The sequence below is a fragment of the Trichosurus vulpecula genome, chromosome 8 (genome assembly GCF_011100635.1).
Source record: "Trichosurus vulpecula isolate mTriVul1 chromosome 8, mTriVul1.pri, whole genome shotgun sequence".
NCBI classification, from domain to species: Eukaryota; Metazoa; Chordata; class Mammalia; order Diprotodontia; family Phalangeridae; genus Trichosurus; species Trichosurus vulpecula.
The window spans coordinates 111,930,154-111,943,309 of record NC_050580.1 but is presented as its reverse complement, the minus strand read 5'-3'; the positions used below and the strand labels follow the sequence as shown (position 1 = coordinate 111,943,309).

Sequence of the window (13,156 nt, the reverse complement as noted above, 5' to 3'; positions counted from 1 at the left end):
TAAGGTTTAGCTCCCAAAGGAAATTAAATGAGGTGCCTAGAGCTATGACAGTCTGTCATGTTTCTTTGCTGGGAATGTCACCCTTGATATGCATATCTCATGTAATTTTTTAAAAAATTTAAACTACAACTTTAAAATAATGTGTAGTTTCGGCAAGAATCTGCAGTTATTAGCACTATGAGAACAGCAATAAAGAGGGGTGGAGGTGGAAAGGCTAGAAAGACTTAACATAGGACCTTTTTCCCCCTTCTACCCTCATGCTCTCTTCCCTTAGCCTTGGTACAAATCACAACCAAGATAGTCCTGAGATTATTGGTTTCCTTCCTAAAAGCAGGCTCATAGCTTCACCAAGTCCCCTACAAAAGCATACATACACATATACCAAATCTGCTTTGGACTAGTGGGTCCATATGGCAGTTTACTAGCCTAGGAGATTGCCTTCAGCATAACTAAAGCTGACCTGCAAGGGTGGTTGAGGAAACTGGAAATGTTTTTCTCATTTGACTTCTTACTGGTCTCCCTGACTACGTGATGGTCATATTACCCTCCTTCTCTGTCCTTAGTAATCTAACTCGATGCTATTCCAGGAAACTCTCTAACCTAGGTCCTTCTCTTCAGTAATCATATGTGGAGGGGGAGTAACCCTAGTCTGACTGAGCAGAAGTAATTACACCTAATTGGGGTTTAGCTATTTGCTGTTGCATATGCTAGCATTTGTCTGAGAAGATAGAACTAGAAGTGTAAAAATGTGAACGTGACCAGGGCTGGGGTAGAATTGTAAAGAAGCTAGGGTTTTGGTTTTTTTACAGGAATGGCAGACTTAGAAAGCTTTAGAGCAGTAAGAGCTTATGTGAGGCTGACCAAGGCCCTTGTGTGCCTAGAAAAGGTCATGTTTAGTTCAGCGTAGGCTTCTGGTCAGGGACCCCCACAGGTCATTAAGTAGGTCCTTTGTGAGGAGAATGGTTTCAGACTGAAACAGAACTAGGGCCCAGAGGAAAAAGGAATAATGACTATTCAAGAAGTCTTCTCTTTAGAGGATGGCCTTGGTTGAGTTTTTGTCATAGTCTCACTCCTTGGGGTTCCTGCTTCTTGTCAGTCTCATTTTCCTCTAAAATATGATGAAAAAACATAGTGTCTAAAATCTTGTGCCTTCTCATTGAGTCTCTTCTGTATTCCTCTTCATTTGGGACCCAAACACCTCCTTCCTTATGTCTCTCCTTACCTCCACCATCCTTCCTTCCCTACTTCTCCCCTTTATCCCACATCCTGACTTCATCCACTATTTCACTCTCTGATAGTCTTCCTTAAGGTGCAATCTGGGCATTTTAAAATGTCCTGGAAAAATCTTTCCATTCCATCCTATCTGCCAGGGCTTCCTTTTAGGATGTGCCCTTTATCTCCTATGCTATATTATCATGAGCATATCTTGACCCACTGTCCATACATCCTGAAGTCAGGAGTCAGTTCATCTACCTTACCATTCAAGTTTTCTCTTTTCCCCCTCTATTCCTTTGTTATGGAAATTCATACTTCCTGTCTAGCCCTGGCTCAATCTGTTTCCCTAACCACTGTCAAAAGGGCCCTACTTGTTTCATTATCTTGCCACCTAAGACTGCACCAGTCTGCTTCTGCTATGATAAAGGACACTTTCAGTCATCCCCTGCCTTTTGCTTTTTCTTCCCCTTCATCCTGAAATAATCCTTCCATATCTGTATCCAAACTAATTTCCCTTCTTCCTCACCTCCTAAAATCCATTCAACCCTATCAAAAAGCACCCATATATCAATCTAAGAAGTGCCAGCAGGAACAAGCCAAAGTAACTAACAGGACTATGAATATACCTATGATGTATAATGTAAGAGCATATGTGCTTCATTGCTAGATTCTGTGATAAAAGTCATTAGTATAGGAAGTCAGAGAAGAGAAAGATCAATGAGGGCTGAAGTAATCAGGGGAGCCTTCCTAGAGAAGGCATTTAAGCCAAAACTTGAAGGATTTGCACCTTTGAGAGAATAACATGAAAGCAGGCACAATGATGGGAATAAGCATGGCATGTCCATATATGAGACTAGCCTAGCGAGAACAATGCACTTTAGTGAGTGGTAGGAGATGGAAGTACACTTGATGTGGGAGAAAGTAGTGAGCCATTATAGGGTTTGATATGATCAGAGCAGTACTTTATTTTTGAATAATTTATTTTTTCCAAATTTTTACGTGTACATAAAAATAATTTTTAACATTCATTCTTTTAAATTTTGTGCTTCATATTCTCTCTCTCCCTTCTCCCTCTCCCCCATCCCTAAGATGGTAAATGATTTGATATATGCTATACATATGCAATCATGCAAAACATGTTTCCAGTATTACTCATTTTGTGAAGAAGACGGAAAAAAAACTACAAAAAAATTAAAAAGGGAAAAATAGTATGCTTCAATCTGCATTCAGACTCCATCAGTTCTTTCTTTGGAGGTAGATAGCATTTTTCATCATGAGTCCTTTGGAATTGTTTTGGACATTGTATTGCTGAGAATAGCTAAGTTATTCACAGTTCTTAACCGAACAATATTGCTATTACTGTGTACAATGTTCTCCTGGTTTTGTTCACTTCACTTTTTGTCAGTTCATCTAAATCTTCCCAGGTTTTTCTGAAATCATCCTGCTTGTCATGTCTTCTGGAACAATAGTATTCCATTATATTCATATGCCACAACTTGTTCAGCCATTCCCCAATTGATGGGCATCCCCTCAATTCCCAGTTTTTTGCCACCACAAAAGAAGCTTCAGAGTAATACTTTAGAAAAAGGCATCTGGTAGTTTTTGTAGAATGAACTGGAGAAAGACACTAGAGGCAGTGAAAGCAGTGAGGAGGCTGATGCAGTCAGTAGTCCAAGAGAGAGGTAATGCAGGCCTGGACTAGGATGGTAGCAATGGGAACAGAGATAAAAGAAGAGGAGGGTATGTGTACAAGAGATGTTTTAACGGGAAAAAACAGACAAGACCTGATAACTGATTAGATGTGATAGGTGAGGGAGAGGGATATTGACGGTCTATGTGACTAGTAGATGGCAGTGCCCTTGATAGAGTCAGAGAAGTCAGAAACACTTGGCATATACAGAATGCTGGGCAAGGATCCTATGATTTAGAACTGGAAGGAACCTTAGAAATCACTAGACCTTTATATGAATCTTAGCACCAAAGGATTAGAAGGTACCTCAAAGGTTATGTGACCCAACCCATATCAGAAGCTGGGACCCCTTTTACAGGATCCCAACAAGCTGTCAGTCTGCCTCTGCTAAACCATGCCCTCCCATGTGCCCAGAAAGCAGGACCCTGATGTATTGAGGTTGGGGAGACAAGGTGGGCCTAGAAGAGGAAGGAGCTTCACTATAACTGCATCAAATAGTGTAAAAAAAAAAGCAAAAATCTTTTTCGTTCCCCATATTTCAAACTACTTCTTAGAACCAGCACTAGCAAATACTGGCCAATGACTGGAAAGCCAGACTTGTGTCAACTTTTAGTCCCACTGCTTCTCCCCATACCCCAACCCCCCATTAGCACATTTGGAAATATGAGTGACTCAAGAAAAGGGGGAACAGACAGACGGAGCACAGGCAGGCCTTGCAAAGGGAAAGGGGAACCAAAAATGAAAGGCCTCAAACCAAAGAGAATGGACTCAAATCTTCTCTGTGGGCAGAAGAGAGTCTGTTGCTGACAATTAAATAAGGCCCTGAGTATAAAAATGTAAAACTCCTGTACCTCTGTTTCCAGATTCTGTTGACTGAAGAATTTGTAGAAAGAATGCTGGAAGACTTAGAAGATTTGACTTCTCCAGAGGAAGTAAGCCTATTTGTATCAGTCTATGAAAGCTTTATCCAGTCATCAGGTGGGGGGAGGTGGGAGGAGAGAAGATTCTTAGTTAAATGGCTTCTTTTTTTCCTGACTTCCCCATCCCCCACTCCCACCCCTCAGTCACCCCCACCCCACCCCATATTAGTCAGCCCCAGGCCACTGTAAGGATGCCTGCAAATTGTCTCAGTTACCAGTCCCCACTAAAAAGCCAGACTAGCCTTTCATGCTGCTCCTCACTCTCTTCCAGCCCCTGCTGTTAACTGGCCAGTTGTGAACAGAAAGCACGTGTTTGTTGCCAGATAGTATTCCATTTGGAAACACACTGGTGGGCTGCTAGGGGACTCTCAACTCTTCTGTCAGAATGTCTACCTATTAGTTACTTTCACTATTGCCTCCCTTCCTCCATGAGCTCTCCCCACTTTTTTGCCCTCTACTAATCCTTGCCCCCAGTTCCCAGAGAAGAGGCCTATGTTGGGGGCTGGGGCCTGTTCCTCTGGGACTCTACACCTATTACAACAGAAGGGCCCATAATCCTTCTTTTTCCTCCTTCAGCTTTCTCCGTGTTCTCATTTGACGAGACTTACCTCATCTTGGAAAGTCCCTTCCCACCTTCCCTCCCTCTAGTCTCTTCCCCTCCCACTGAAAAACACCTCTGAGGGATCTGGTTCCTGGTTTGCCTTAATGCCCAGGTTAACATCACATGAGAGAGCTGGAACAACATTCCCTGATAATGCTGCATGTCTGTCCGCCAGCATCTAGGCAGAATAATTCCTAACTTAGCCCTCCCCAATTGGGATCTTAGTGAAGCAAAAATCTTTCAGTTACCTTTCCTTGAGGCTCAGGTCCCAGCCTGGGCTCTAGAGCCAGGCAGGACTGGGTATCTGCCAGACCCAGAGTTTCCTTCCCCAGGTCTAGGGCCCAAGCACAGCCTGTCAGGCACCTTTTTACTACAACATTTCTATCTATGACTGAAAAGTTGTTGAGATTCACCCAGGCCCTGGAGAGGTCCTATGGCTCTCCAGTCCAGGACTTTTAATCCTTGTTTTAGGTAATTGGAAAATCCCTAAGGATACTGCTTTACAGATAATATGGTACAATAGCGACCTACCTCTGCCCGTAGGATGCACTCACTTGGAGTGAGTCTGTTCTTTCTTTTACACTTACACATGGTCATCATCCTAGGGACTTTGCATAGGCCAGTGCTCTAGGGATGTCCATTTTCAAAGAGACCAAAGATATGCTGGAAACATTTCTGGACAGGCACTCATACTTCATGTTCGTGCACAAACACGCTCATACAGTGGCACTAGGCCAAACTTCAGCTTTGAGGTGGGTGCTAGGTGTTGGGGGAAGGAGAATGTGATGGTATAGAGAGAAGAAAAGGGAGCGAGGGGGAGCTCAGGAAAGTAGGTCACCAAAAATAACCCTTTTCTGTTTTGTTTTCCTGACCAGAGTCTTCCCCTACACCCTGCCTCCTTTCTCTCACCTTCCCCTCACTACTCTCCCACACTTACCAGTGACATGGGCCTCCTTAATCTAATTAAGGGACAGGAATGAGCAAGAGGCTTCACACTCATGTTTTCCAACCCCAGAAATGGGCAAGCTGAACCCCTACCAGTCCTTGCTTCTTTTCTATTCCAAGCAGTTACTTGGCTTGAAGTTCCTTTCGGATGGTAAGACACACATAGGGCCAGTCTGTGATGTTATGCAAAGTTTCCTGAAGAGCCCAGTGTGCCCTGTTTTGGGAAAGCCTCTGTTAAAGGGGGAAATGATCCATCCCTTAATTTCCAAAAGATAGTTATTGGCTGAATAACAGAAAAGATTTCAGTGCAACTTGGAAAGGTAGAAAGAAGGCTAGGGTTGAAGACTTTTCCTTCAGGAACACAACTAGACTCTTGGGACCTTTAACACTCCCTCCCTGACCTTTATGGGAAGGAAAGGCAGGCAGAGGGACCAGGCACTTAGGAAGGAAGCCAGGGACTTTTCTTCTTTGGAGACATTTTTCAATCATCTGCAGCAAATGCTATAGGAACCGGCTTTAGGAACCTTCTTTCTACATTTGCAAAAACCACTGTAGCCAGGAAGGCCAAGACCCTAACATCTGGATGTTCTAAGCCCCAAACTCGGAATGGGAATTTCCATGCTTTTGGCAAGAATGGCCCAGAGAAGTGAGATATGGGTGGTAAGGAGAGGTTAGGAAACTTGCCTGCAACCATCTTTGGTTAATGATGTCAGAACACAAAAAAGGAATGGTCTTGGCTTGAAAGTCCTAGAATTTTGGTGCGTTCAAACTCTTCCTTGGGGCTTAGGTTGGAGGCTCGGTTACCCATTGGGAAAAGCTAAAAGACATTTGCACAATAATCCAAATCTGCCCCTCCCCTTCATTTTGCACATGAGAAAATTGAGGTTCAGAGATAGAAGTAATTCAACCAAGTCTAGCAGAGTTAGGATTGACTAGAACCCAGGTCTCCCTATTCCTAGTTCAATATTATTTCCTCTGCACCAAGCACAGGAAAAACCTGGGTAGAAGAGTACCTTCACTCTAGCCACCTGCCTTCCTTCTGGTATTTGAAGTTGAAGTCAGGTTCTCAGATGACTTCTCTCCTCTCTCCACATTTCTGCTCCTGAGTGCCCTCAATGGGAAATGAGTCACCTGGACTGGGGGTGGGGGTGAGATGAGGGAGGTGAAATGAAGGTTTAGTTGGTCCTAATTTGTCTTTACTTGAACCCCAGAAAAAGGAGAGTGAGCTCTGCCAAGTGTGTATACTGTGTTTATCTGTTTCTGTTTCTCATTCACAGTTCAAACTTCCCAAGGAATACAGCTGGCCAGAAAAGAAACTGAAAGTCTCCATTTTGCCAGACGTTGTGTTTGACAGCCCACTGCACTAGCCCTGAATTCGGCCCCTTCCTTCAGACGACCATGAGAGCCCGGCCTAGCTCCCAAGTGACTCAACAGTGTAATGATTGCAGTAAAAATGATTCCTGCAAATAAAAGGAAAAGAGAGAGAGGATTACTGCACAGCCACTGCAGCCCACAATGGGGTGCGTACACGGGCCTGACCCCGGCCCCCCTCCACCTCACCTCTTATCTGGGGGCCAGGCCACTCCAGGCCCAGTAGGAGTGAATGAGACCTTGTCCAGCCCAGCTCAGGTCCTACCAGACCAAAAGAGTAGCTAATGACTCTGTCATTCCACCCCTGGTTCTGGTTTGGAGATATGACTCTAGGACCCCTGACTCTCCCACAAGCTGTCTGACCTCACTCCTCCATTCTTGCCCACTTCTGCAGGTCTGGGGAAGAGCCCTAGACCCACGGATTAAATGCGCTGGCTCCTCCTGACTCTGGAAACCTTTTGTTAGTCAAATTCCTCCTGGCTACAGAACAATTCCTCCGAATATGTTTGGGGTTTTTTTGTTTTGTTTTGTTTTTTATATTTTATTTTTTAGAAACCATATGGTATTTAATTGCTCCACAAAGGTGTCTAGAAGCTGTCACGCATATTGGTTTTGTTTTTGTTTTAAATGGAACTGGTTTTCAAGTTGAACTTTCTTCTCTTGGAATAGGGCAGGGGATACCTAGCCTTTCCCCCTCCCTCATCCCCCTACCCAGCCACGTCACTAGAAGGTGCTTAGTGTTTGCCTGCCAACGAATAGCTATTGTAGGGCCTTTTGGACAGAAGGACTTTTCTTCACAAGACATTTTGGATCCATTGGAAGGGTGTTCAGAAGCAGGAGACATCTAGGTAGGACAGAGGTGAAGCTATGTCTCTGGAGACCTGAGACCCCCCCAACGTGATACTAGGCCATGGCCCAACCCTTACTAGGAAAGGCTGTGTTCTTTGCCAGGTGGGTTGGGCTGTAGAAGCCTCAGGGAGCCCCTTGGCCTGAAACCGGCGCCTGTGAGGCGTGAGGACTGCAGCCAGCACTGCCCAGACTCTTGGAAACTTGGAGAAGATATCAGCCTTGCCTTCTCAGTGGGCTTCTCACTCTAACTGGGGCCAGCCTAGGAGAGGGAGAGTCTCATCCCCTTCAGGCACCTCCCCCACCTCCAGCTAGCTCAGGGTTTGTGTGACCTTTTAGGTCCCCATTCTCTCTACTCCCTCCTTTCTGATCTCATCTTCCCTCAGGCCCCCACAGCTCCAGGCTCTAGGAATTTCTAGTTTATTAAAAGCTGAAAAATAAACTTCTAACATCTGTCTTGTTATCATTTTGCAACAGCACATTCCGCCTCCTCTCCTTTCTTCCTAAATTCATTTATTTCCTTTATTTGTTCCTCTTTCTCTCATCTTTCCTGCAGACCTCTGTCTTCTGTACTTTTTTTCCTTTGCCCCTGCATCTCAGGCCTTTCTCTACCTCTCTGGCCTCTTTCTTCTACTGTATTTCTGGCTTCTTTACCACTAACATCCTCTGCTTTATTCTGTATCTCTAGTCTTTTTCCCTGTACTTCTGTCCCTCTCCCCCTAAATCTCTGGCTTCTCCCCCTGCATTTCTGGCCTTTCTCCCATTAACATATTTTTGACTTCTTGTATCCCTGACCTCTATCTTCCTGCATCTCTTGCTTCCCCCCCTCCCTCCCATATCTCTAGTCCTCCCTCCCTTTATCTCTGACTTCTCATCACAAGTATTCTCTCTCCTGTCACTCCCCAAGTACCTGACCTCTCATCCTCACATGACCTCCTGCATCAGGACACAGCACCACCACCTCCAAGGACACCAACCCAATTCTGGCCTCCCAAGGCCTCCTTTAGGTTACCTCCCACCCCAGACCTGAATGAAGTTGTTTCAGCCATGGAATTAAGAGACCATTTCTGGCACCATCCAACATATACCTCCGTAACATGAGAAGCATACCATAGTCCATGACATCCATCATGGCTTACAGCAAGCTGGCACAAGAGATGACAATGCCTCCAGTGCCTTCTCTGGATTTCCCAAACATATCTTCCATCCAGGCCTGGGAATTCTTTAGCATAAGCTTCATCTTTCATTCATGAAAAATGTGGGTGTTTCATTTGCTGACCCTCAGTTCCCAAATTCCCCAGCAAGGTTCCATCTTCATCCCATGTGCCCCTTTGCTGCCAGTTGCTGGTGTCATGCACCCCAGCCAGATGATTGCCTTCTGAGTGTCTCTGACTCCAGCAGTATTCTTTGGTCTTCTCAGGAGGATTTTTCCAGGAAGACTGTCTTTAGCCTTAGCCCTGTGATGCTTTCAATTCATCCCCTGATCCCTCTGCTGCCACCATCTCCATCCCTTTTAAATTCTTCACTTCTCTGCCTTATGGAAGGGGACGAAAGGTGCAGCCAGCCTGATCAGTCACTCCTCTCTAAGCCCTAGACAGAGGTCTCAGTGCTCCTCCACCCCACAGCCCTCTCCACCTGTCACTTTTAATCTGGTTTGGTGTCTTAAGCCAAAGTCTCCCTTGGTGCCAAAAGCACCAGGTTACTGCATGAGGAGCTTTGGGATAAATGGGTTAACTATCAGTATGAGGGACCCGGGTAGTCCTCTGTGAATGGAGAGAGCAATATTAAGGATAGCCTAGCTCAGGGAAGGTGTCTTGGAAGGACACACATTGCCCAGAAAGCCCACTGGGCAGTCTGGAAGGCCAGTGGCTAGAGGCACATCTTGAATGTTCCTCTTGGGCTCAGGACTTCATGTCCCTTTTTCCAAAGTACTTTCGCTACGTGGCTGCACATGTGCATGCCGCCTTTGTATTGGCTCTAGTCTCTCCGTTGGTGGAAGTTGGAAAGGAACTACAAGTTAGAGGGTCTTTATGGTTTTCCTGTTTGGGATTCTCAGGAAGAGTGGAATAGGGATCATCGCTGAGTTCTTTGCTGACCTAGCTTTCCCTTAGACTTTGTAGACTCATCCTCTAGACAGAAACTCTCAGGAACTTGTATCCTGAACTGAGTATCTGTTCTTCCTTTTCCAACTTTGAACTCTCCCAGCTCCAAGGGAGGGTCCTTCCTTCCTTATAGTGACTGATTCTTCAGTCATCCCACTTACAACTATTTTCTTCTCCCATCATTTCCTCATGTCTCATATTCCATGGTAGCCTCTTCGAGGCAAATGGGGAGCTCCCCAGTATCTACAATCTTGATGGCTCTGATTGGATACCAATAAAGTCTTACAGGACACAGAGGCTTTCAAAATCTTGGGCAGTGCTTGTCATTGTCACGTATCACTTCTGGGCAACTACCCCTTAGAGGCTAAAGAATTGCTCACATCCATCTCTCTGGGTCAGAGGGTAGAAATCCAGCCATGGCCATACTCCATCTTAAGAATATTCTGGTCTTGCCTTGTCTCTTTCCAAAGGAGTGGCCCAAGGAATAAGATGAGAGGAATGGGGAGAGGTCTCAGGGATCTGAAAAGCCTAAAGCACTTTTTGGAAAGAGACAGACTTAAGACTGTGTTTGGCCTGAATTTTGAAGTTTGGTGGAGAGCTGAACTTTAGACATTCTACTGTGAGAGCATCCCCCTTTCTCTGCCTTTTAACTAGGCTCCTTCCCTCTCTGGCTGAGAGGACCTCGTGCCCAAAGGGGAGTGCTAAGTCCTGCCTTGGGTCAGGATACTGTAACTCACCTTCTTATTTTGTTACAAAAACCTGAAAGCTGTTTTGAGCAGAGCTTTTTTAATCTTTTGTATTAGTTTCTATTGTCAGTGGTGACTTGGTTCCTGGGCATTGTGGCAGGCCAGGACTTTTGTAAGAATTTTTTCAGTGACTCACTGAAACCGTTTCCTTCCCGCCCCCTCTCCCTCAGTGTAATCTAAGTGCATTAAACATGTTTGCAGAACTACCCTTGTCCTGTGCTGCTTTCTGTCTGGTCAGGAGTGGAACGGAATGGAAGCTATGCCAGAACCAAGTTTTTTACATCCCAGGGGATTGGTAGGTGGCTCCACAGTGTCCCTAAGCTGTGAAATAATAGAGTTGAGGATGACCCTGAAAGGCAGTGGAAAGACCCCCTCAGAGCCTTGCTGGGATACAGAAAGGAGTAGGGGGAGGATTACTCAGTTGATAATTTCTCTGTCACACAAAATAATTATTTGTCCAGATCCCAACTCAGTGCTCATAAATTCCTATAAGGTCATGGAGAGGAGCACTGGAGAGGAATAGGGAGCAGAACTTCTCTGCCCAAGCCCAACCCTGGAAGAAAAGCCCCATCTAAAGCAAGAGGCAGGAAATGATGAGAAAAACATAGAGGGAAGATTAGTAGAGTGGGCCTTTGCACAGGAAGTCATATGCCCACTCTTAAGTGCCCAAAGTGGGAGATGGGAAGAAGACCCATGAGAAGAACGGTAGATCTGGCTTCTTAGTCTTAAGGGTAGAAAGGGACTCCTGTGCTACAGGCTCAGCTGGGCTCCCTCCTTCCTTTGCCACCTTGGTTCTGGGTGCGTCCATCATTGGCTACCCTAGTGTCTGTCCCCACCCCTTCAGCCAGCCGGGTTAGAAGAAAGGACAAGCAGCTGAGGAGACCCATAAGCTTCTTTGTAGCTGAGACTGATGTTTAGTCCAAGGAGCCCTGTCTTAATTTTGTTCTGGCCTCTCCCTCCTCGTTGGGGGGGTGGGAGTGGAGGAAGGCTGAAGGAGTTTCAGTATCCCTCACCTATCCTTCTTGGGAAGAGGGATGATATGTGGACAGTGGGAGCAGGACCCCAAGGACCCAGCTGCTGGGGCACAGGTGATGACTGGGTGATTTAACGAACTGCTTCTTCCAAAGGAATCTCCAGCTCTTTGTTTATTGTCACCCTTCGAGGATCTGACCATGTTATTGGGGGGGGGGAGGGGGCCAGTTGCTTCTCCATAATCAGACCTGTATCTCCCCCTTTACCCATGACCTACTGATGAACTCCAGCAGGCAGACCAGCTCTAGGAGCTGCTGGGCAGGTCCCTGGCTGGGGCCCCTCAGCCCCTTAGGCAGCAGGAGGAAGGGAATGGGGAGGGACTAGGCCTAGGACTGAAGCTAAAGTTAACATTTCTAGGACCTCCCATGCCCCCAGAATTTACCCCCTGAAAACCTGTGCCCTTCCCCAGCATCTTCTCAAGCCTCCGAGCAGAGCAGGGCAGCTTCAGAGGGAGAGAGTGCCTGTCTCTGTGGGCGGTGTCACCCTTCCACATCAGATTCTTGGCACGAGTATGGGGCTGACAGTTTAGGCTAGGGTGATGGGGGGGGGGGGGTTGTGCTCTGCTCTGACTCAGAGCTAAGCTGGATTGTCTCCGGCAAGAGGCAGGGAGGAAGGACAGGTGGGTGTCTGGTCCTAAGCACAGCCCCCCTCCCAACCTCAGTCTTTCAGGGGAAGGCACTCCAGGGTGGAAGAAAAGCTAGTCCCATCAGGTTTGGGGCCCCCACTGCCTTTGATGTCTCCTCCTGAGGATCTTGAACCTCATGCATTCCTTAAGGTGCCAAGGGGGCTTAGAGCCTCCAAGAGCTGTAGGGCGGGGGAATCAGGAGAGATTTGCCAAACTGGCCTGACCAGAAGGAGAATGTGAGTGGAAAATGAGTCAGCTGGGTCCAGCTGGGACTGGGGCAGCTGCAGCAGCTGTGGCTGAGCTAGGAGAGGAACAGCCGGGTGGGCTGAGACTGAATGATTTACTACAGGGGCAAATGTCCCCAGGGAAAGAGAAGGGGAAACTCAAAAAACTGCAAGGATAGGTAAAGGCAGAGCACAAGAGAGACGGCCCCTGAAAACTGGAAAGAAGGGCATAGGGATATCAGTTCTGACCTCTGCCCTAAGAAAAGCAAAAGAACAACAGTGCCCTTCCTGACCAAGGCCTGGGTCCCTGAGAGGTTGCTAAGGAGCCACAGGAGGTGACAGAGCATCAAGGAAACCCTTCTTTTGGGGGCTGCCTGAGTTCAGGCCCTTTGATTGGTCAATCATTGCTGGGGAGGTACCTGTCCCTTCAAAAGGCAAAACAGGGGTCTGCTTCTCTCCCTAAATTAGGGGTGGAGGTGGGAACAGGGATGAGGAGAGTGTCGGACTTGGAGTCAGGGAACCTAGGTCTGAATTCCAAATCTGGCACTTACTACCTTTGTGAACTTGGGCAAGTCACTTAACCTCTGGTCAGCTTTTTGTCTCCTCTGTAAATTGGACTAGATGACCTCCAAGGTCTGCTCCACCTCAACTTATAACATTATAAACATTTTAACAAGAGGTATCAGTATGTAATTTTTATCCAGGCAGGGGACTCCCCCTTGGAGGTCGCTTACATGGGGGACTTCAGAGGTCAGAAAGTAGGAACAGAAACCCTGTCCTTTTTCCTTAATTCCATCCTAAACACAGAGCTCTGAGGAATAAAAGATAGGACTCCTGGG

General features: G+C 46.5%; 1 protein-coding gene across 2 annotated transcripts in view; it reads left to right on the top strand.

Moving 5' to 3' along the window:
* The window catches only part of SUFU (SUFU negative regulator of hedgehog signaling), a 143,598-nt gene extending 132,959 nt beyond the window's left edge, over positions 1 to 10,639 (top strand). For both annotated transcript variants that reach the window (XM_036735626.1, XM_036735625.1), the window contains exons 11-12: positions 3,769 to 3,837; positions 6,649 to 10,639. In XM_036735626.1, coding sequence (XP_036591521.1) covers positions 3,769 to 3,837; positions 6,649 to 6,738 — 159 coding nt within the window. In that variant the 3' untranslated portion in view covers positions 6,739 to 10,639. The remainder of the gene's footprint in view (positions 1 to 3,768; positions 3,838 to 6,648) is intronic.
* Positions 10,640 to 13,156: the final 2,517 nt, after the last annotated feature.